At 42.9% G+C, this 25,652-nt stretch overlaps 1 protein-coding gene across 2 annotated transcripts in view; it reads right to left on the bottom strand.

Moving 5' to 3' along the window:
• HOMER2 (homer scaffold protein 2) overlaps positions 1-25,652 on the bottom strand; it is a 167,797-nt gene that overhangs the window by 23,222 nt on the left and 118,923 nt on the right. For both annotated transcript variants that reach the window (XM_075273413.1, XM_075273412.1), the window contains exons 4-6: positions 25,142-25,234; positions 17,800-17,939; positions 6,766-6,922 (exon numbers count right to left, since the gene is read on the bottom strand). In XM_075273413.1, the coding sequence (XP_075129514.1) occupies positions 6,766-6,922; positions 17,800-17,939; positions 25,142-25,234 (390 nt within the window). The remainder of the gene's footprint in view (positions 1-6,765; positions 6,923-17,799; positions 17,940-25,141; positions 25,235-25,652) is intronic.

The raw sequence follows: 25,652 nt of genomic DNA, 5'->3' as shown, positions 1-25,652 counted from the left end.
CTCCATTACTCCTGTCTATTCTCTGGTCGTTGAGGTTTCTTCCATGTGCAGTCATGGATGTAATGTCTAATGACACAGTTTACAGCTACTGGAAGACACCACCACATGATGTCACATGAATGAATGGTCTCAAAAGCCAAGGCAATGGATAGGACTTGAACAAATTTCTGAGCAGAAGAAGAGTTTCACTATTACCTTGCAATTTTTTTTTTTATACAAGTAGGAACTAATGTCACTTCAGTTTAGCACTTAAATTTATAGTGTTAGGGTGCATTCACACTGAGTAAACGCTAGCTTATTCTGAACGTAAAACACGTTCAGAATAAGCGGCGTCTAAAGCAGCTCCATTCATCTCTATGGGAGCCGGCATACGAGCGCTCCCCATAGTAATGAATGGGATGCTTCTTTCACTCCAAGCAGTCCCATTGAAGTGAATGGGGAGTGCCGGCGTGTACGCTCCGGCATGAGCAGAGCTAGCCGTATATGCCAGCACTCCCCATTCACTTCAATGGGACTGCTCGGAGTGAAAGAAGCAACCCATTCATTTCTATGGGGAGCGCTCGTATGTCGACTCCCATAGAAATGAATGGAGCTGCTTTAGACGCCGCTTATTCTGAACGTGTTTTACGTTCAGAATAAGCTAGCGTTTACTCAGTGTGAATGCACCCTTAAAGGGGTTTTCCCATCTCAGTGTTTGAGAATTTTGCCTTCTCACTTCCTGTATTTCTCCCCCTCTCTCCCAGCTTGCGGAACAGGACACTACGAAGTATCACAGTACTTCTGCAGATCAGATAATATGGACATGCTTGTAGAGAAGGACTCAGTGTTATCTGTGTGTTTACATAGAGATATCAGCAAACTGCAATTAGCTGAATTGATTGTCTTGCCGACAGAGCAGTGGGTAAGTGACATCACTTGTCCTATCTCACAGGTCCATGGTTATGGAAATGCTGTGTAAAACAATGGGAGGAATAAGTTCACATACCAGGCAAACAAAGCAGCATTGCTAAAGCAATATAGAAAAATCTTCAATCTGCATAAGCTAACAATATAGATTGGTTCCTTGAGATGGGAAGACCCCTTTAACAAAAGTTGCATATTTTTGCATGAGCCATACTTGTGCAAACTTTGTGACTTTATACCTTTTTAAAGGACAGGGTTAAGTAGCAGGGATGGCCCTTCGTGGGTCAATAGAGGTACTATAATTTATGATAGAAACCAGTGTGAATTATAGCACAAATTTTCTTTTCAGGCACATAGACCTCCATAAGAAGCTGCATTTTTTTTTTTTTTTTTTAAGAGGCATACAACTCTTAAAGGGATACCCTTTTGTTCTGACTAACATGTAGGAATAGCCTTAAGAAAGGCTATTCTTCTCCTACCTTTAATGTCTTCTCTGCGCTGCCATTTGGTAGAAATCCGGGTTTTCTTCAGTATGAAAATGAGTTCTCTTGCAGCATTGTGGGCAGTCCCCAGCGCTCAAACAGCTCTGGGGGCGTCCCCAATTCTGCAAGAGAAATCTCCAGCAACGCCTCTATCTTCTTCTGGAACACCCTCTCCCTGTGTCTTCTTCCGTCCTGGGTTTCAATCTTCTAGGCATGTGCAGTCGGCTCTGCCATCGGGCGTTGGGCAGAGCCAACTGCACAGGCCCATGGCCACAAGAAAATGGCCACTTACACAGTAAGCTGTGTAAGTGGCCATTTTCTTGTGGCTGCTTACACAGTAAGCTGGTGTAAGCGGCCATTTTCTTGTGGTTGTGGGCGTGCACAGTCGGCTCTGCCCGAGGCCCGATGGCAGAGCTGACTGCACATGCCTAGAAGATTGAAACCCAGGACAGAAGAAGAGACAGGGAGAGAGCTTTCCAGAAGAAGATAGAGGTCGTCGCTGGAGATTTCTCTCGCAGCATTGGGGACGCCCCCAGTGCTGCGAGAGAACTCATTTGCATACCAAAGAAAACCCAGATTTCTAGTGAACGGCGTCATGGAGAAGACATCTAAAGGTAGGAGAATAATAACCCTTTTTAAGGCTATTCCTACATGTTAGTCAGAAAATGATAGGATCCTTTAATAAACTTGGCGCATCTTAAATCACTGCACTTCAGATTAAAATCGGTATATAACATACCAGTTAATACATTAAAGTAGCCCCTTTCTAGCTGCTACATAATATACCCTTAAAGGCTGTTCATTCCTGCAAGCTTACAAACAAAAGTACCCCATCATTTTATACAGTTTATAAAATAACACTAGTAACTAGAGATGAGCGAACACTAAAATGTTCGAGGTTCGAAATTCGATTCGAACAGCCGCTCACTGTTCGAGTGTTCGAATGGGTTTCGAACCCCATTATAGTCTATGGGGAACATAAACTCGTTAAGGGGGAAACCCAAATTCGTGTCTGGAGGGTCACCAAGTCCACTATGACACCCCAGGAAATGATACCAACACCCTGGAATGACACTGGGACAGCAGGGGAAGCATGTCTGGGGGCATAAAAGTCACTTTATTTCATGGAAATCCCTGTCAGTTTGCGATTTTCGCAAGCTAACTTTTCCCCATAGAAATGCATTGGCCAGTGCTGATTGGTCAGAGTACGGAACTCGACCAATCAGCGCTGGCTCTGCTGGAGGAGGCGGAGTCTAAGATAGCTCCACACCAGTCTCCATTCAGGTCCGACCTTAGACTCCGCCTCCTCCGGCAGAGCCAGCGCTGATTGGCCGAAGGCTGGCCAATGCATTCCTATGCGAATGCAGACTTAGCAGTGCTGAGTCAGTTTTGCTCAACTACACATCTGATGCACACTCGGCACTGCTACATCAGATGTAGCAATCTGATGTAGCAGAGCCGAGGGTGCACTAGAACCCCTGTGCAAACTCAGTTCACGCTAATAGAATGCATTGGCCAGCGCTGATTGGCCAATGCATTCTATTAGCCCGATGAAGTAGAGCTGAATGTGTGTGCTAAGCACACACATTCAGCACTGCTTCATCAAGCCAATACAATGCATTAGCCAGTGCTGATTGGCCAGAGTACGGAATTCGGCCAATCAGCGCTGGCCAATGCATTCTATTAGCCCGATGAAGTAGAGCTGAATGTGTGTGCTAAGCACACACATTCAGCACTGCTTCATCAAGCCAATACAATGCATTAGCCAGTGCTGATTGGCCAGAGTACGGAATTCGGCCAATCAGCGCTGGCCAATGCATTCTATTAGCCCGATGAAGTAGAGCTGAATGTGTGTGCTAAGCACACACATTCAGCACTGCTTCATCAAGCCAATACAATGCATTAGCCAGTGCTGATTGGCCAGAGTACGGAATTCGGCCAATCAGCGCTGGCTCTGCTGGAGGAGGCGGAGTCTAAGGTCGGACCTGAATGGAGACTGGTGTGGAGCGATCTTAGACTCCGCCTCCTCCAGCAGAGCCAGCGCTGATTGGCCGAATTCCGTACTCTGGCCAATCAGCACTGGCTAATGCATTGTATTGGCGTGATGAAGCAGTGCTGAATGTGTGTGCTTAGCACACACATTCAGCTCTACTTCATCGGGCTAATAGAATGCATTGGCCAATCAGCGCTGGCCAATGCATTCTATTAGCGTGAACTGAGTTTGCACAGGGGTTCTAGTGCACCCTCGGCTCTGCTACATCAGATTGCTACATCTGATGTAGCAGTGCCGAGTGTGCATCAGATGTGTAGTTGAGCAAAACTGACTCAGCACTGCTAAGTCTCTGCATTCGCATAGGAATGCATTGGCCAGCCTTCGGCCAATCAGCGCTGGCTCTGCCGGAGGAGGCGGAGTCTAAGGTCGGACCTGAATGGAGACTGGTGTGGAGCGATCTTAGACTCCGCCTCCTCCAGCAGAGCCAGCGCTGATTGGTCGAGTTCCGTACTCTGGCCAATCAGCGCTGGCCAATGCATTCTATTAGCCCGATGAAGTAGAGCTGAATGTGTGTGCTTAGCACACACATTCAGCTCTACTTCATCAGGCTAATAGAATACATTGGCCAATCAGCGCTGGCCAATGCATTCTATTAGCTTGATGAAGCAGAGTGTGCACAAGGGTTCAAGCGCACCCTCGGCTCTGATGTAGCAGAGCTGAGGGTGCACAAGGGTTCAAGTGCACCCTCGGCTCTCCTACATCAGAGCCGAGGGTGCGCTTGAACCCTTGTGCAGCCTCGGCTCTGCTACATCAGAGCCGAGGGTGCGCTTGAACCCTTGTGCACACTCTGCTTCATCAAGCTAATAGAATGCATTGGCCAGCACTGATTGGCCAGAGTACGGAATTCGGCCAATCAGCGCTGGCCAATGCATCCCTATGGGAAAAAGTTTATCTCACAAAAATCACAATTACACACCCGATAGAGCCCCAAAAAGTTATTTTTAATAACATTCCCCCCTAAATAAAGGTTATCCCTAGCTATCCCTGCCTGTACAGCTATCCCTGTCTCATAGTCACAAAGTTCACATTCTCATATGACCCGGATTTGAAATCCACTATTCGTCTAAAATGGAGGTCACCTGATTTCGGCAGCCAATGACTTTTTCCAATTTTTTTCAATGCCCCCAGTGTCGTAGTTCCTGTCCCACCTCCCCTGCGCTGTTATTGGTGCAAAAAAGGCGCCAGGGAAGGTGGGAGGGGAATCGAATTTTGGCGCACTTTACCACGTGGTGTTCGATTCGATTCGAACATGGCGAACACCCTGATATCCGATCGAACATGTGTTCGATAGAACACTGTTCGCTCATCTCTACTAGTAACATGTATTTAGATTATAAAGCAGCGGACAGTGGAATAGGAATACAGAGGCAAGCTGGTGTATGAAATATTTATAAAATCACTTTCCATTTATTTCATAGACACACGGAAATGTTTCAGAAAATTGGAGCAAGCAGGAGGGAAGTTTAGGAGACATGCTGGCTATTAATAAAATGTAAGGACCCACATGGTACACTTTAGGACATCATAAACATTTAATAAGGACACTTGGCAAGCCAAGAATAAAAGATAAACGGAAAAACATTGATGTTTGAGACAAAATTGGAACAGTAATCTAAATAGGAATAATAAGAAGAGATAAAATAAAGGGAATCTATCAGGGAGACCACCCATAGGCCCTTATGGACTGGGGTTTAGTGTCCAAAATGTTACATAGACATCAGCGTCCGCATTAAAACAAAAAGCTTTATACTCGCCCTGCCGCAGTCCTCCTCGAAATGATGCAGTCCTTCACTGAAGCCAGAGGGGTACACCTTAGCTTCAGTGTGCATGCCCTGTACCTCTGCCACTTGCACAGTGACACCGGGATGTACATCCTCGGTAGATATAGGTTGTTTTTTTTTTTGTTTTTGTTTTTTTTGGGGGGGGGTTAAATGTGGTCACAATTCTTTGCATCCTTCAATAGTTGCCATTTCAGTATTCTGGGGCAGTTGGTGCTTTCTATCTCGTTCCCGCCACTCCTGGCCAATCATTTCTGCTAGTTTCCACACAATAATGCCCTCTACTGTCATTTGGGTGGTACCAATCTGTCAGTTGCAGCCCAGGACTGCCCACCTAACAATAGGGAGTATTATTGTGCTGAAGCTCACAAAAATTATAACTTTGCAAAAGTGGGAGCAAGAGGAAAGATTCCAACTGTGCTGGAATCAGTGGAGTCACATCTATTTAGAGATGCAAAGTGTTGGAGATAGTGGAGATAGTGAAAGGTCTTCTTTTTAGGAATTATCCAGCTTCCAAAATGTATCTCTAAATCATGGAACTGTAGTTTTTCACAGATTCACTGCATGTAAATACCAGTTACACAAGGAGTCTCAAGTTAAATAAAGCCAAGGAAAGGCTGCACAGGGGAACACTGAGTATTTGGCACTGCAGTGGATATACATCCACATACACTCACTGTTAGCTTGTGCACCCTTTTATTTAACTCTAGACTCCTTGTGTCACTGTTACTTGCAGTGAATCTGTTAAAAACTACAGTTCCCATGATTCCCATCTTTGCTCTCACTCTCTGTGTTTGCAGCTCACAGAGGGCAGGGACCTTCTAAACCAAACCTCACAGCATCATGTGATCTCAGATGTGGTAATGATTTATTACCTGTCATTTCATTGGAGGGTAGCAGGAAGATGCATCATGGGAAATGTAGTTTGTTCACAGATTTACAGCATGTAAATAACAGTGACACAAGGAGTCTCAAGTAAAATAAGGCATAGAAAAGGCTGCCTATGGGGAAAGTGAGTATTTGGCACTGCGGTGAATGTATTTGCAGATTATTTTTGGAAGCTGGATAACCCCTTTAAGATCTTAACTCAATGTTTTATGATCAACTCCTGTTTAGGAGAAAGCTAATTCAATGCTTTTTTGGTAAATGGACAACCTTCAATGTAATGAATATCAACACCTGCTCAGATGTTTACCTTCTTGCAAAACACAGGTACTCTCTATTAGGTTGGTAATGAACTTATATTGCAATCTATATGAAAATTTTATATCACAAGATGATTTTCTGCAAATGAAAGATAATAAAAATGTGGTCAAAGAGGGGGAACTGTATAAAATAACTAATGAACCAATACTAACCAGTGGTCTGCAATGGTGACTGACAAATAGTTGGACTACCACCAGTGTGGCAGCAGATTCAGCCATTTAAATATTATTGATTTTGTTTTTTATTTTATGTTATTTCCTCCCATTGGCCATACCTTTTTATGATCTTGGAAATGCCTTCAATAAACACAAATACAATAGCATTTCCTTAGGCTACTCGTTACCTTGTTCCTGAGTTGGTCATTCTCATCTTTACATGCTAGAAACTGTTTCTTCCAATGTTCTACACTTGCAATGGACTCTTGCAGGGCCAAGGATAGCCGGGCGTTGCTTTCTCTCAAAGTTTCTAGTTCTGTTTCCCACTTCTTTACATTGGAGGTGCTAAGAAAAACAGAAAAAAAGAGACTTCGGTAAATATGCTAAAAACATACCTTCTTGTGTCTATATGACGATCTGAAATTTAGCTCTGGTATCACCTCCTCAGCTTAACATGCCACTGGTGTTAGTTTTAATATGTCCAAGCGATATACGTTGAGTTCCTTCAAACACTAGTATGGGTGAATGTTTAAAAGAGTTTTCCCCATCTCAGTGTTTCAGCAGTCTGCCTGTTGTCTCTTCTTCTCACTTCCTGTATTTCTCCCTAACTCCCCCCTTCCTTGTAAAGAATAGACTCAGTGTTATCTGTGTGTTTACATAGAGAGATAACAGATTCAGCTTTATCAGTAAAGTGCAATTAGCTGAATGGATCGTCCTGTCGACACTGAGTAAATGACGTCACTTGTCCTATCTCACAGGTCTGTGGTTATAGCAACCTTGTGTAAACAATGGGAAGAATAAGTTCACATAGCAGGGAAACAAAGCAGTATTTCTAAAGCAACATATTTAGGAAAAGTCTTTAATTTACATAAGCTACCAGTATAGATAGGATCCTTGAGATGGGACAACCCCTTTAAAGATCGTATTAACCATTGCACATCATTCTACAGTTCATATTTTGGGGCTGCTGGGTTGACCTAGGCAGGTTATGTTAACCACATCTAAAGGGTGATCAGCATGTTATTGCACTGACTAGTGAGCAAATTACAGCAGCTTTGTAAGCAGCGTCTACACTATTGAACGCATTTCTAATGAAACTACTTTCTGGCATCTGTAAGATCACAGTTACAACTTCAACAAGCATCGGTATTGATCAGCACTGCAGTAATTCTACTGTTCTGTTCACAGTGTCTAATAATCATCTAATTTATGATGTGATACAGTCATTTCCCACACAAACATCAGCACATATAATAGACAGTCATTGTACCTGCTTGTACTGTTTAATAACAATGTTAATTGACTCATGGAAAATATTGAATTCTGTCATTTCTAGGTATTATATATAGACACAGAGAAACGTATAATATACAATGAAGGGAAAGAATCATGTAATGTCATTTCAGTAGTAACTTGGGTTCATTGGAGCTAACTAAACACCACACCATAGGGTGGGACCTTCCCAAATAGTTTTAACCATATATTCAGAGCTCATACAGATGTACAACAATGTGAACCTGCTTAGTGCACCTGATATTTCCACAGCGGGTCAAGGATGACAAGAAAACTATGTATTATTGAGCACATGACCGGTTAGGATGAATGAATCTGTTACAAAATTTACACTAGTATTACTTTAATGTCAAAGTTATACAATAAATAATGGCAATGATATACATTGATAATGCCCTCTCTCACACAAGGAACTCAGCGCCCAGGGAGCATTGAGGAATAGGGGAGTTAGTGTTTGCCATACAGGCGCTCATCCCCAACAACCACAAGGGTCAGTAGTTTTTACAGAAAGCCAATTTATCTATCAGTATACTTTTGGCATAGCAAATCTCCAATATTATTTTAAGCAGAAAAGTTCACTTTTGTTGCCACAATCAACATCATCATTGACCCTGTAAATCCATCAGCAGGCACAGGAATCCATAAATGGCAGACTTAAAGGGAACCCGAGACTATGAAAATCTGCTGCCATCATGGTATAGAGTAGGAGGCATTACGTAGAATAATATAAAGATTCGTTACAAATTGTAAGTTATTTATCAAATGACTTTTTCTGGGCTTAGGAGTGCAGTGGGCGGAGAGCTTCCATAATTGACAGCCTTATCTGTACAAGTGTGCAGGCTGAGATAGCTGTCAGTTTCCAATTAACACCTCCCACTGAACTCCTATGGCCAGAATAAGCAGAGATCTGAATGAATAAATTATATGTTATACCAAACCTTTTCAGACTACATGTTCATAACAGGTTCCCTTGAAGTTAGTTGTCATTAACAAGCACAATCCAAATGCCATATATTTATATTTTATAGCCCAATATCAGTAAATTATGAAGAAGCCATGAATCATAAGCAAGCACCCCTGATGTATAAATTAGAAATCGGAGTCTCAAGTGTTGGTAAAACTACAGTTTGTTTTTTTTTTTTAATACATACAAGGATTTGCTTATTTGATTAAAACTGCACAGTGAATGCAAATAAGCAGTGATTCATTGCAACCAACCAAATCTCAGGTGAACGACTGAATTACTATGGTGCACTGTGCATACAAGAACTGATTTCCAAATAATTTACAGTGCAACTCTAGGCAAAAAGTGAACACTCAGCTTTTGGCCAGAGCGCTATATACCCATTAAGATTAATTTACAAGATTTGAGGTTTTCTGGTGGTCCCTTAATATCTTCCATTAGGATGCAATGTAGTCTGTGAACCACAAAGCTTACATACAGAGGTAACAGACTCCTTGTCTTAGCCCTTATCAGCCAAATTTAATTAGCCGACCTGATAACTGGAAGAGGGAGATAAACAGCTCAGAAATACAAGCACCAAGCATTCAGCTCCCCCTCCCTCCTGAGAGCAGGGAGCTACATCACTTGTCCTAGGTGGAGAGATAAGACCATCCCCAGGTCCGTGGTTATGGAAACACAGTGTAAACAATGAAGTGAATAATCTCAGATAGCAGCCAAACAAAGCAGTTTTGCCTAAGCAATGTATTTAGGAAAAGTCTTAAATCTACATAAGTTAGCAGTATAGATAGGATCCTTGAGATGGGACAACCCCTTTAATGTCATCAAGCAATGTCTTCTCTAAAAGTGCACATACCACAGAGGAAATAGAAGCACCCGTATGAAATCAGGAGACAGGACACAGCTTCTGCTCACATAACTATTCTCTTATTTCTTACATCATTTACATTTGTATTAAAGGGTACATGGCATAGACACAGCCATTTGTGACTGCTTGATTTTTTCTCACAGTTGGTAATACAAGATTGTAGATGTTGCTTTTTTTTGTCTCAAGTGTTTTTAATGGCACAAGAAAATAGGTCTTAAAAAGTGCACTTTTAATGGAGTCTACCACCTCCTATCACATATTCAGTTGTCATCACTGTGTTACAGAGAACATTATAGTGATAAAGAAAATGTCCATTATTCATATACTGTGGCACCACCCTGTACATTATGCATGTACTGTTGCATCACTGTGTCCATTATTCATATATTGTGGCATCAATATTTCCGTTATACTGTAGATCTACTTTGACATCACGGTGTACATTACACTGTATGCATCATCCCACTACTGCAGCAATACTGTGTAAATTATCAATACATTGTGGCAATACCATTTATATTATCCATATTCTACGGCATCAGTGTGTGCATTATCCCTGTTCTGTGACATCACTGTGTACATTATCCACATTCTGTGACCTCACTGTGTACACTACCCCAGTACTATGACATTACTATAAGCAGTATCCCAGTACTGTGGCATTATCAATATATTGTAGCTTTATGGTGTACGTTATCCATATAAGACTGCATCACTGTCTGCATTATCCCTGTACTGCGACATCACTGTGTACATTATCCACATACTGTGACCTCACTGTGTACACTACCCCAGTACTATGACATTACTATAAGCAGTATCCCAGTACTGTGGCATTATCAATATATTGTAGCTTTATGGTGTACGTTATCCATATAAGACTGCAGCACTGTCTGCATTATCCTGTACTATGACATCACTGTCTGCGTTATCCCTAAATTGCAGGATCGCTGTGCTATCACTATGTGCATCATCTTTGTACTGTGACATCACTGTGTGCATTATCCATATACTGCGACATCACTGTGTATATTTTCCATACAGTATATCATCACTGTCTGCATTATCCTGTAATATGACACCACTGTGTGCGTCATCTCTGTACTGGGACATTACTGTGCACCTTATCCATATACTTTTACACCACCATGTACACTATGCCTATACATCACTGTGTGCATTATCCATGAACTGCGGCATTATTTTGCACATTATCCTTGTATAGTGACTAACTGATGACATGTAGAGATGAGCGAACACTAAAATGTTCGAGGTTCGAAATTCGATTCGAACAGCCGCTCACTGTTCGAGTGTTCGAATGGGTTTCGAACCCCATTATAGTCTATGGGGAACATAAACTCGTTAAGGGGGAAACCCAAATTCGTGTCTGGAGGGTCACCAAGTCCACTATGACACCCCAGGAAATGATACCAACACCCTGGAATGACACTGGGACAGCAGGGGAAGCATGTCTGGGGGCATAAAAGTCACTTTATTTCATGGAAATCCCTGTCAGTTTGCGATTTTCGCAAGCTAACTTTTCCCCATAGAAATGCATTGGCCAGTGCTGATTGGTCAGAGTACGGAACTCGACCAATCAGCGCTGGCTCTGCTGGAGGAGGCGGAGTCTAAGATAGCTCCACACCAGTCTCCATTCAGGTCCGACCTTAGACTCCGCCTCCTCCGGCAGAGCCAGCGCTGATTGGCCGAAGGCTGGCCAATGCATTCCTATGCGAATGCAGACTTAGCAGTGCTGAGTCAGTTTTGCTCAACTACACATCTGATGCACACTCGGCACTGCTACATCAGATGTAGCAATCTGATGTAGCAGAGCCGAGGGTGCACTAGAACCCCTGTGCAAACTCAGTTCACGCTAATAGAATGCATTGGCCAGCGCTGATTGGCCAATGCATTCTATTAGCCCGATGAAGTAGAGCTGAATGTGTGTGCTAAGCACACACATTCAGCACTGCTTCATCAAGCCAATACAATGCATTAGCCAGTGCTGATTGGCCAGAGTACGGAATTCGGCCAATCAGCGCTGGCCAATGCATTCTATTAGCCCGATGAAGTAGAGCTGAATGTGTGTGCTAAGCACACACATTCAGCACTGCTTCATCAAGCCAATACAATGCATTAGCCAGTGCTGATTGGCCAGAGTACGGAATTCGGCCAATCAGCGCTGGCCAATGCATTCTATTAGCCCGATGAAGTAGAGCTGAATGTGTGTGCTAAGCACACACATTCAGCACTGCTTCATCAAGCCAATACAATGCATTAGCCAGTGCTGATTGGCCAGAGTACGGAATTCGGCCAATCAGCGCTGGCTCTGCTGGAGGAGGCGGAGTCTAAGGTCGGACCTGAATGGAGACTGGTGTGGAGCGATCTTAGACTCCGCCTCCTCCAGCAGAGCCAGCGCTGATTGGCCGAATTCCGTACTCTGGCCAATCAGCACTGGCTAATGCATTGTATTGGCGTGATGAAGCAGTGCTGAATGTGTGTGCTTAGCACACACATTCAGCTCTACTTCATCGGGCTAATAGAATGCATTGGCCAGCGCTGATTGGCCGAATTCCGTACTCTGGCCAATCAGCGCTGGCCAATGCATTCTATTAGCTTGATGAAGCAGAGTGTGCACAAGGGTTCAAGCGCACCCTCGGCTCTGATGTAGCAGAGCCGAGGCTGCACAAGGGTTCAAGCGCACCCTCGGCTCTGATGTAGGAGAGCCGAGGGTGCACTTGAACCCTTGTGCAGCCTCGGCTCTGCTACATCAGAGCCGAGGGTGCGCTTGAACCCTTGTGCACACTCTGCTTCATCAAGCTAATAGAATGCATTGGCCAGCGCTGATTGGCCAATGTATTCTATTAGCCTGATGAAGTAGAGCTGAATGTGTGTGCTAAGCACACACATTCAGCTCTACTTCATCGGGCTAATAGAATGCATTGGCCAGCGCTGATTGGCCAGAGTACGGAACTCGACCAATCAGCGCTGGCTCTGCTGGAGGAGGCGGAGTCTAAGATCGCTCCACACCAGTCTCCATTCAGGTCCGACCTTAGACTCCGCCTCCTCCAGCAGAGCCAGCGCTGATTGGCCGAATTCCGTACTCTGGCCAATCAGCACTGGCTAATGCATTGTATTGGCGTGATGAAGCAGTGCTGAATGTGTGTGCTTAGCACACACATTCAGCTCTACTTCATCGGGCTAATAGAATGCATTGGCCAATCAGCGCTGGCCAATGCATTCTATTAGCGTGAACTGAGTTTGCACAGGGGTTCTAGTGCACCCTCGGCTCTGCTACATCAGATTGCTACATCTGATGTAGCAGTGCCGAGTGTGCATCAGATGTGTAGTTGAGCAAAACTGACTCAGCACTGCTAAGTCTCTGCATTCGCATAGGAATGCATTGGCCAGCCTTCGGCCAATCAGCGCTGGCTCTGCCGGAGGAGGCGGAGTCTAAGGTCGGACCTGAATGGAGACTGGTGTGGAGCGATCTTAGACTCCGCCTCCTCCAGCAGAGCCAGCGCTGATTGGTCGAGTTCCGTACTCTGGCCAATCAGCGCTGGCCAATGCATTCTATTAGCCCGATGAAGTAGAGCTGAATGTGTGTGCTTAGCACACACATTCAGCTCTACTTCATCAGGCTAATAGAATACATTGGCCAATCAGCGCTGGCCAATGCATTCTATTAGCTTGATGAAGCAGAGTGTGCACAAGGGTTCAAGCGCACCCTCGGCTCTGATGTAGCAGAGCTGAGGGTGCACAAGGGTTCAAGTGCACCCTCGGCTCTCCTACATCAGAGCCGAGGGTGCGCTTGAACCCTTGTGCAGCCTCGGCTCTGCTACATCAGAGCCGAGGGTGCGCTTGAACCCTTGTGCACACTCTGCTTCATCAAGCTAATAGAATGCATTGGCCAGCACTGATTGGCCAGAGTACGGAATTCGGCCAATCAGCGCTGGCCAATGCATCCCTATGGGAAAAAGTTTATCTCACAAAAATCACAATTACACACCCGATAGAGCCCCAAAAAGTTATTTTTAATAACATTCCCCCCTAAATAAAGGTTATCCCTAGCTATCCCTGCCTGTACAGCTATCCCTGTCTCATAGTCACAAAGTTCACATTCTCATATGACCCGGATTTGAAATCCACTATTCGTCTAAAATGGAGGTCACCTGATTTCGGCAGCCAATGACTTTTTCCAATTTTTTTCAATGCCCCCAGTGTCGTAGTTCCTGTCCCACCTCCCCTGCGCTGTTATTGGTGCAAAAAAGGCGCCAGGGAAGGTGGGAGGGGAATCGAATTTTGGCGCACTTTACCACGTGGTGTTCGATTCGATTCGAACATGGCGAACACCCTGATATCCGATCGAACATGTGTTCGATAGAACACTGTTCGCTCATCTCTAATGACATGCCCCAGTTTTGATAGACATTGGTGAGTTATTTGCCACCATAAACAATTGTATAAAATGTTTAAATACGATTTTGGTGGACTTTCTGCTTAGGTTGACAGTCCAAGGACAAATACCCAGACCAAGGCAGTCAGCAGATGTTACATCTTATCTGATGTGTTGGACTACATCGTAATGTTTGGGAGAAATGACCATATTAGTCGTCTCACTTTATTCTTTAAATATTTGTGTCCTGTGACACTGACAGAGAAATGGACCTACATGATACTATTTAGTGAACCCCTTCATTGGGCTATGTCCCATTTTAGCTTGTTGGCTGCAGCCAGGACGGTCTCCCTATTGTAAGAGATACCTGGTTTATCATTATGTATATCAGATAATATATCAACCAGGGACAGAAATAGACTTGACAGGCTGATCAGAAGGGCTAGCTCTGTCCTGGGGAGCCCCCTGGACCCAGTACAGGTGGTGGGTGACAGAAGGATACTGTCTGTGGGGAGCTCCATGAGGGAGAACGACTCCCACCCCATGTATGAGACCTTGATGGGACTTGGCAGCACTGCAAGTGACCGTCTGCTTCACCCCAAGTGTGAGAAGGAGCGCTATCGCAAGTCCTTCCTTCCAACCGCGACCAGGCTGTATAATCTACATCAGACCAAGCGAAGATCACTCCGCACAGAGAACTAATGATTATGACTATGAAGTCTTCCTTCTTTCTCTTCCGTTCCTTAGCTGCTATGAACTCCTAGTATATCTTCTCTTCTCAGCATATGTGTGTCTACTTCTGTAATATATTACTGTGTATTATCCTGTATCTGTATTACTATGCTGCTGTAACATACTGAAATTTCCCCACTGTGGGACTATTAAAGGATTATCTTATCTTAATACAGTATATATAGGGACAATACATTACAAGCTCAATATACAGGAAACTAAACAATGCCTTAGAATAAATCCAGGAGGGACAATGGAGTCTTTCGATTTCCTGTGAATATAAAACAAGTGAGATCTCAGCTGCTTTTCATGAAATGGAGGATCATGGTATCAAATATTCACAACACGCTATGAATAAACTACAGCAAAATAATAAAGCAATTGCCATATATTCTCAGGCTTTTTCCATCTGGACCTCTGAGAGGGATATTTTAGTGACTGTGAGGCGATAATGTTCTCTGTTGAAAATGTCAACAATTTAATAAAGATTCTTCAGTAGAAGAATGTCAGATTCCTGGAGCAAGTTTTATACAGACAGTCAAAGACAATAGTATGTTCAGTGCCAAGAAGAAATGATTCCTTACGGCTTTTCTGTAATTCCTCATATGTGAGCAATGTCACCTTAATTTACTGCGACTTTCCAGGGAAATGTTGCTCATGCTACAGCCCGTGGGATAAACCATAATGCATTTTGCCTTCTGGATAGATGGTGACCATGTCCCTCTAAGATTTAAGTGACAATAGCTCAAGGCAAAAAATAATGCAATGCTATTCTATTTATAACCAAAGTCAGATGAAAAGCAAGAGATACAGTAGATATTGGCTGTCAGTCCAAAATTAATGTAATTTGATAAAAAGAAAAAAAAAAAAAAAAAAAGACCACCTTATAGGTAAACTGTTAACATCAAGAGGTCACGCGCTATGTCCCTGTACAGATGTGTCCACCCTAACCTGTCCATGAATTCTCACAATACAAATTTTATATAGTATCATGATAGGATAACAAAACCCTCAAGCTGCAATACATAGCAAACAACTTTTCACTGCAAAATCCTGATTTTTTTTTCAAAGCAGCATAAAATCATAAAAGGGGGTGCACCAAGGATCCCACTGAGGTTCCAGCAAGTGTTGCTGGAAGCAGCTTGTGGAATTGTGTTATGGGAAAAGGTATTACTATAGCTGGAAGTGGCACCATGTATGAGTATCAAAGCAAACAAAGTAACAGCTTAGTGTTCTAAAATGCAGTAAAGCTAGCACTTTTAATGGAGAATTCTAATTTTATGATCTCTGGTGTGTTGATGGTACAATGGAAGAGAAGTGCCACTTTTTGAGAAGACAAGGTTATCAAAAGAACAACTTTGCCATGAAACCTTCCCTCTAAACAAACAGATTTACCACTGGGGCGAGTCCAACTGGACTGAAATGTTGTGTACTAACTGTTAACACTTGGATAGTTATTCTTGTCTGGATGACTTTAATTTGAATAAAATACTACACTAAACCTTTACCCTGAGTGAGAAGATCTTCTTAAGGCTAAGGCCCCGCGGGACATCTCGCAGCAATAAAGCGCTGCAAGAAAAATCACAGCAGCAACACATTGTGGTTCTTCCAGCAGCGCTTTAAACAGAAAGTTCGTGGAGTTACCGCTGCAGGTAAATCGTGCTGTTTCCGATCCGTGGAGCCCCAGCCTTAATATCCTAAACGTAAATCACCACTATTACATATGTGGTGGGTCCCACACCTGGCACCACATTGATCAGCTGTCATCAGCAGCTAATGCAGGTAATGGAACAAGATACAGACAGCTATTTTCTGTGTAGCGGGTGAGTTAAGTCACTACAGCTTAGGTCTCATTGAATGGAATTATCTGCAGTACCAGGTCTGGCCACTACACAGAGAACAGAGCTATCTGCTTCCTGCTCTATTCTGGGTGTAAAAGCTTCTGAGAACAACTGATTGAGGGTAGTGCAGGGTGTTAGGCCACCACTAACTTGGTATTGATGACCTAGCTTTAGCACAGGTCATAAATAATTTCAGCATGAAAAAAAACCTTTAAATTTCCTGGGTAATAAGGGATGTGGTCATAGAATTAAAATTTACTTTAAAAAAAAAAAAAAGTTGAAAAAATAAAAACTGGTACAAATGTGTCCTTTCTTACCTTTTTGCTTGTTTTGAGATATCCCAATAAAAATGATACAAGATGACCAGCTTTCAATGACAAAGCCAATGGCCATGGCTATAATGCAATTCTGTTATTTAAAGGGGCTCTATCAGCAAAATTATGCCGTATGAGCCCCACATATGCCTAAATAGCCTTTAAAAAGGCTATTCAGGCACCACTAATCTTATTTTACCCCCCTCCCATTTTAAACTAATACCCTAAAGACCAATAAGCAAATTATACTTACTGTGCACACTGGGCGGTTCGTGCACTGGTCGACGTCATCTTCGGTCCCATCTTCTGCAGGTGTCTTCTTCCAGTGACATCCTCCTGGGCTTGCTCTTCCCTGCCTCCATCTTCTTATCTTCCTGCGGGCGCTCCGAACCTCCATTAACAAAAATGGCGTCGGAGCTTGATTTGAAAGCAGCCCGCAGGAAGATAAGAAGATGGAGGCGGGGAAGAGCAAGCCCTGGAGGACGTCGCTGGAAGAAGACACCAGCGGTAGGCAGGACTGAAGATGACGTCGACCAGTGCGTGAACCGCCCAGCGTGCATGGTAAATATAATTTGCATATTGGTTTTTCAGGTATTAGTTTAAAACGGGGGGTTAAAATAAGATTAGTGGTGCCTGAATAGCCTTTATAAAGGCTATTCAGGCATATGTGGGGCTCATACGGTATAATTTTGCTGATAGAGCCCCTTTACGAACCATGCCGTTTCAACAGATGCAATTTTCTGGAGACAATTAAAAATGATCAATGTATTATTAACAAAATTATGAAGAAAATACAAAACCACTAGAAGTATTTTACCTTTGTGCTAGGGCAGTTTTTAGTTTATCATTTTCAGTCTTCAGTTCCGAGTCAGGAGGGGCCCCATGACAAGCCTTTTCATCATCTGTCCCGTTCACACTCGATGCTCGAGTAGATGATGGAGTTTCGCGCCCCGATTCCTGAAAGTATATGAATAGTTACCAGTGGAGTAGCTATAGGGGATGCAGCGATAGAAGTCACTACCAGGCCCTGGATCCTGAGGAGGCGCTAGAGGTTCCTCTGCCACATAATATATATTACTATTCTAATGGCCACAATTTACATTGAGCTCAGGAGTTTCAAGTTAGGCCTCTGATAGTTACCATGAAAAGTCACCCATAAAGGACAACACAAATTATCAAATGTCTTATATATTTGTAGGATGTTTCATATTGGCTGGAAGACAAAGACACGTGAAACGCATGAACATCAATGGGTGGTTGTCACCTAATGGCTAAAATCAAGGCAAATATTTTCAAATTCCCCTTTGATTTTGCATAAGTCTTCAGTGCTAAATAACCTGGGTCTGGGTCTGGCAATGTTATCCCCACCATTAACCAAGTATCTTCTTCATCAATAGAAATATCTTGCCATTATGCACTTTTAATAAAGAGGATCTGTTGCATCTCTTGACATGTCTATAGTAGTAAATGTTTGTATTTAACAATTCAGGAGCAACTTTATTACAACTCTGTATTGTCCCTTTCTTTACTTATTCCTCCTAACATTTTATGATAATTTGACAACTGGGTGTTACCATTTTCCTGGGAAAATGGGTGTGTCCCTATGCTCAGCATCACTGATTGGGCAGTGTCAGTACTTAGGGACACCCTACCCATCCCCCATATCTTAACAACCAGTTGTCAATTTATTCCTAAATTTTCAGAAAGAACAACATAGGACCATTACAACACAGAGGTCTAGGAAAAGATTCTCCTGAATTATTTAATGAGGAATAGAAGGATTCAACATACATATCAGTTTAGCTAATAGGCCCTCTACAAATGGAATACAGCTGTAAGTATTCACTCATGTGTTGTTTCTGGGACGCATATATTATGCAGGTCCCCATAAATTCTCCCAAATATAATATCTTCCCTAATATAACAGACAGCAGCTTTAGGGGAAGTGAATCCTTCAGCTCCCCCTGAAGCCCATTCTCAATTGGAGACTCTCAATGGCTACCAAGTTCAGTGTCCCCAAGCAATGTAGGAATGAAGAACTGTTCAAAGGGTTTTAGCAATATGAAACTATATATCAGTTACCTGTCACAGCACTAAACTAAGCTCTTTGCACAGCCCGCTTCTCATCTCTGTGCTCCACAGGTCTTTGCGGGCTAGTGACACCAGTCACTTTAAGGAGTGCAATTTGCTCCATCAGCAAACAATTTCTCTGTTGTTGTTGCACAAGATGCTTCAGTATCTCCTCCATAGTCTGGGTCTGTATAGCGGCAGCAGCCTTCACCCAGGACATAACATTTTTTTTTCTCCAGCAGGAATGGACGTGTCGTTGCCCCTTGCAACCGCTGTATGCCGGCATCCTCCACCAATTATCAGGGTCTGGGGTTACTAGGTGGGGTGGCATAGACACACAAGTCCAGTTTCTTTAGTCCAAAACAAAGGTAGAGTTTTATTTTCACTCAAAAATCCAGCCCAGTAACCAGAACTTTGAAATAATCCTCAGCAGACAACAATTATCTTCTGAGAAATATTCTTTCTGGAGTTTTCTCATGTCACCCACCTTAGTAGTCTGGGTGATATGTACACCCCCTCCATTACCTGACCAGCCATCGGCTTATATCTATTGTAAGCCGATGGCTGGTCAGGTAATGGAGGGGATGTACATATCACCCAGACTACTAAGGTTGGTAAGATGAGAAAACTCCAGAAAGAATATTTCTCAGCAGATAACGATTGTCTGCTGAGGATCATTTCAAAGTTCTGGTTAGTGGGCTGGATTTTTAGGAATGGCAGGCAGGTTGGCAGTGGGACCTGTCATTCCACCCCCCTCCAGTCCACACTTTGGGGATGTCCCGGCAGCGACTCTGCAGAGACTCTGCTTATCAAGGGAGCTTAAAGAGAACCTTTCATCAGATCGGGCACATGCAGTTTTATATACTGCTGGAAAGCTGACAGTGCACTGAATTCAGCACACTGTCGGCTTTCCCGATCTGTGCCCGGTGTAAAGTGCTATCGGTCCCGGGACCGTAGCGCTTTAGTGTCAGAAGGGCGTTTCTGACACTTAGCCAGGAACGTCCTTCTGCCTCGCGGTGCCTATCGCACTGTACTGTATGAGAGGGGAGGAACGCCCCCTCCCTCTGCTCACACAGCTCGTCCGTAGACGAGTACTATCAGGAGGGGAGGGGGCGTTCCTCCCCGGTCTTAGAGCACAGCGCGATAGGCGCCACGAGGCAGAAGGACGTTCCTGGCTAACTGTCAGAAACGCCCTTCTGACACTAAAGCGCTAAGGTACCGGGACCGATAGCGCTTTACACCGGGCACAGATCGGGAAAGCCGACAGTGCGCTGAATTCAGCGCACTGTCAGCTTTCCAGCAGTATATAGAACTGCATGTGCCCGACCTGATGAAAGGTCCTCTTTAAGAAGTTGCTCCAGCAGCAGACTTTGGGCAGAGCTTGGCTGGAGAGCCAACAGAGAGGTCATATTTTTGGAGCTGTGTCCTGAATGATTCAACCGGCTTTTGATTTCTGTTATTCTAGGTGAGCTAACCTGTTCTATGTTCAGTTAGAGCCTAGCCGGGCAGGGATTTATTTTTGTATTGTTTCCTTTTGTTGCTGCACTGTATTTTTGAGTGAAAATAAAACTCTACCTTTGTTTTGGACTAAAGAAACTGGACTTGTGTGTCTATGCCACCCCACCTAGCAACCCCAGACCCCTATATATATATATATATATATATATATATATATATATATATATATATATATATATATATATATACACACATACACACACACACACACCAGTTACACAAAATAGCCAGTAATACAAGACTCTTTACACTGAATAGAATCATACTTTATATTTTTTCCTTCAAGAGATCCTTGCCTGTCTGTATGTAAGCTCTAAAAATGATAGGAATTACAGAAGGATTTGCAGACTTTCATGTTGTTTCATGAAGCTGTGCTAATAATGATGGAACAAGAGTGTGACTTCCGAATTGGCAGATTCAGAAAAATCTGTAGACCAAGCTGTTAAATGATCTGTGACTATGAGGGGGCCAGATCTATTAAATAGTGCATGCTCCTGGGAATCCCAGAAAAGTTATTGGTTTCCGTAAAGATCACCAGAATACTGATATCGGCATCTATTACATATATATATATATATATATATATATATATATATATTTTTTTTTTATTTTATTTGCAGACCCTTAAGGGAAGCAGTAGGAAGGGGATGAGGCTGAGGTCTGACACAGAGGGTCACGTCAGTCATGCTGTACAGGGTGTGATTTAGGGCAATAACTGCATGACTAGATGAAGCTGCCCCCCCGTCGCCCATTACTAGTTAATGTAAATTTGCACATACCAGTCGAAGGTTTTAAAAGTGCATAAGGTAAATTTACAGTAACAGAAATATTTGTGGGTGGCACCAAAGGAAAGGTCACTACATGATGCTTCACATGTTGGGGTGGAACACAGTATCTACGGTAATAGATGCCTTTTAATTCAGCAACAGACCAATTACACTAGAGTATAGATCCCCAACCTTTTGCTCACTATGAGCTACATTCATTTTACATATTAAATATTGCCAGTATTTGTGCTTACGGACATAACTGAGAACTTCCTTGGTGAGCCACACAAATGGGGCTCCTGAGCTACTGGTTGGGGACCACCACACTGGAGTGACAACAACGCAGTAGACACAATGACAGATTAACAGAAAATCAACAAACATTTATATAACATACAACATTGGATGAGAGCTGTCCCATAGAGTCCAATGTATCTACAGCTTGTATATAAACATATGGTGCAGACCCTTGCTGTATTAAGCAGCATTCAGACAGTTTTAGAGCTTTATATGGTCTGTATTACAGCCCAAAATCCAGTCCAGAACATGATGACCCAAGCATATAGCACCATAGATCCCTGTGATGCTTGTGGTTCAGGTCATTGCTCCCTGTGATGTAGTACTGTATGGTCCAGGAGCATGATCTGCTTCTTACATAAAAGAACAATATGCCACAGCCACAGGCCATGAAACATTTAAGTAAAACATGATGGCGTAGATGTAATGGTGCATATTCAGCAGACTTCTCATGCATTTATGCATATTAATCATGAAGCTTTTACATTCTAAGAAAAACTCTCCATGAAAATAACTTAGTAAAAAGGTCACGGTGTACCAATGACATCTGTGTGGAACAAGCCACAAAACACAATGGGAATCTCAGATCTGAAAAGATATTATTACATCGTCAAAGTGATATTCAAATATCTTACAACATTTAGGACCCAAATATATTCCACATGCTAAATGGAAGTTTCTATGCCTGGAGGCCTGTGGAGCAAATAATAAGGGAGTCTAATATCTCAATAGCAGTTACTATATTCCAGAGACGTCACCATTCCTTGTGTCGCCATATGGTGAACACCTTCATAATATGGCATGTGACAGTACATACCAACTTTACCTCAGCGGTTTATGTATGCATCTACAGTCTATGAGGGATATTTATGAAGAATAACGTATTAAATATCATTTTTCATAAACCCAGCGCAATAGCTGCCTCATGTATGAGAAGGAGCACAAAACATTATAAACGTAGTGGGTTCTCCACTAGGCCGTGTGCCTATGCTGGAATCTAATAGTTTGTAGTTGGTGTAGATTTCACTGATCATTTGCACCAGTAAACTGGTATAAATCCTAAAGGCGTTGTCTGGGATAAATTAAAATCCCTTCACTACTGTAAATACCCCGCCCACTCCTACTTTCTAAATAACATCAATTATGAAAAATGGATAATTACTCATATCTATGGAGTGGTCACGACCGCCCCAGGGACATTTTCTGATTATCTGATGACGATCTGTTTCTCCATTTCTGAAAACAGATCATCACTGCTACTCTACCCCTTCCCAATCCACTCCACTCTTACATATCATCCATGGTTTCTTCCGGTGAGACAGCTCCTCCTCCTGCTGTCTGTGCCACTGCCTGCAATTCACCTCTACTGCGCTTCAACGCATGCGCAGTATAGGAGGAGGGGCCATCTCACCGGAAGAAGCATGGAGAGCAAGTATATAATATGGGTCGGGGGTTGGGCTGAGTAAGTAGAGAAGGGTGGGACAGTTAGAGACACAGAGAGGGGAGAGAGGAAGGAGGGGGTAGAAAGGTGAAAGGGTTAGTGAGGAAGTTAGATAGCAGGAAGCTGAACATGTAAACAAAAGCATAGTTACCAGCAGCCTCCAGAGACGTCCAAAAATCACTCAAAACACGGATATAGATATATGGGTGCATTTATTAACCCATTAGTAGCACTAACAGATTTTTTAAACTTTTTTGCCTGGAAAACCCCCTTAAATATATAGTGCAACTCCCACAGTACTTTTGCTTCCATTAAAGAGGCATGGGGAGACACAAAAATAACAGTTACAATTCCCAACCTTTACAGTACACATACAGGCTCAGTTCCACAAGTTTTGAGTGAGGGCAAAAGTGTAAACTACTGCCAGACACCTCTATCATAGGTTTTCAACCTGGAGTACAAAGGAACAAGCATGCTAAGCATCTCTCTGGGAGAGTCGAAGGCTCCTATACATATAAAACAGTCAACCAGTCCTGACAGAGTCAGTAGGTTCGGACGACTTCTCCATGTGTATGGGGGGAAGGGGGGTCTTCAGCTCGAATCTCTGATTAAATTGTATATTTGCAACCGCATGGTCTTCTGGGCTGGCCTCCTACCATTGAATATAAATTCCTGGCAGAAGGTATGAAGCCAATATCAGCGTTATTTAGCCACTGATATGGTTTTGTTCTATTTATAGGAGAACTATTCGCCTACTCACTAAAGAGGACTTGCTGGACATCATTCTGACTTTCTGCTGAGTCTTCTAAAAAGAAGAACATGAAAGCAACTCTACTGTAGTGAAGTGAGCCTATACATATATTCTCAAAGAAGATGGTTAATATGGAAATGGAAAATCCATCACAGAAAATGTGGTTTGTCTAAAGGGGCGACTTCTCATGGAGGTGGTCTTTTGTAGAGATCACTGTATAGTGTCCCATCTATGAGGGTGGAAATGCACCCTGAACTCAAATATGATATCATGAAGATATACTTAAATATACAAGGACATAAATATTTTAAGAAGCAGGATGTTATTTACAGATAATAGTATATGATTTCCCCCCCATATATAGTCCTTTATTCACAGCGAGTAGGTGGGCGTCCCACAGTCTTTCTTGGTTGCTATAGTAACATTGTAAAACAAGGATCACAAGCAGCATGCTAACACGGTTTCCTTAGTTCCTTATTTTGGACGTACGCTTCATTTTTCCACATTTTTTTTCAATGGATTGTAAGAATTCTGCACAGGTTACACTTAATCTGTATAATATTCACTGCTGGATAGACCTAAATGGACGTGCAGTATATACTTATATAGATTTCGCCCAACTTTCTGCTTATTACAAAGTAACAAGACAATGAGTACTCCCCAGCTCTGTTAAATGTCATTGACTCAAGTGTATATAACATGGAGGCAGTCTAAGGAGCGGGTATGGAAAAAAGGCTCTCCTCCTCACAGGTACAGCAACGATGGCACATGCATGGTAAGAAACCAGTAGAGGATTTTGCCATCCTTTTCCACACAAAGGAAAGTAAGGGATGGACACTCCTGCCCCTGGATGACAGGGCACCATGCCATGAACAGCATAGATTCTGATATGAATTTTTAAGCAAATTTTGAGACATTGTGTAGGTCTACGCCTGCTGGAAATACAGAGCAGATGTCTGAGCAAATCTGAGGGCATAATGGAAGATTTACAATTTAGCTGTCAAAGACATCCAAATAAACGTGGTCGAGAGGACATGCAGGGGTATAGCTAAAGGTGGCGCAGCAGTCACTGTCACTACTGGGCGCCAGACGCTGAGCAGGTCCCATAACACATAAATTATACCACTATTCTAGATAGTACGAGGTTAAGTAAGGGCTCCAAAACAGATTTTGTATTGGGACTCCGGAACGTCAACCTACACCCCTGTGGGCATGCTCAGATTTTATCGGTCAGTTCTTTTAATGTACAACCATAAATATTCATTGCACCTTATAAAACCAGCTCTAAATAGTTGGTAGAATGACAATGACCTACTTGGGAATGATTACTAGATGTTTCCATTTTTTCTTGCGATCGTTCTCGAGCCAGTTTTGCAGCTTCTTTAACTTCCTGAAATTTGTCCGCAAACTGCAAAATTAAAAAAAAAAAAAAAAATTTACAGTTAGATGCTCAAAATAAGTTATCTGAGGTAAAATACATTTTATTTGCCTTTGTCTGTTTTAGACAAAAATGTATGTTTTTGCTAAATGCATTTAAATTCTGCTGTAAATTCTGAGCATTGAACGGCCTCATCCCTCTCAGACACCAGGACACATGAAGAGTTGTGCAGTGCACGTAATAATGGTTCCACAGCTTCATCATCCATATACTCTTGTCTGTCCCAATTCAGTTCTCTCATGTACAGTAATTTGCCTGGTTCCAAATTTATGCAACTCCTATGCCTTGCAGGTTGTCTTTTCCCCTCCACGTCTACGTCAAGGGATCATTAACAGGCACATCTAAGAACACAATCTGCTTTTGTAGTAGAAATATAAAGAACAGTAAA

This window comes from Leptodactylus fuscus, chromosome 5 (genome assembly GCF_031893055.1).
Source record: "Leptodactylus fuscus isolate aLepFus1 chromosome 5, aLepFus1.hap2, whole genome shotgun sequence".
Taxonomy (NCBI): domain Eukaryota; kingdom Metazoa; phylum Chordata; class Amphibia; order Anura; family Leptodactylidae; genus Leptodactylus; species Leptodactylus fuscus.
Note: the sequence above shows the minus strand (reverse complement) of the source record. Positions and strands in the feature narration are given on the sequence as shown.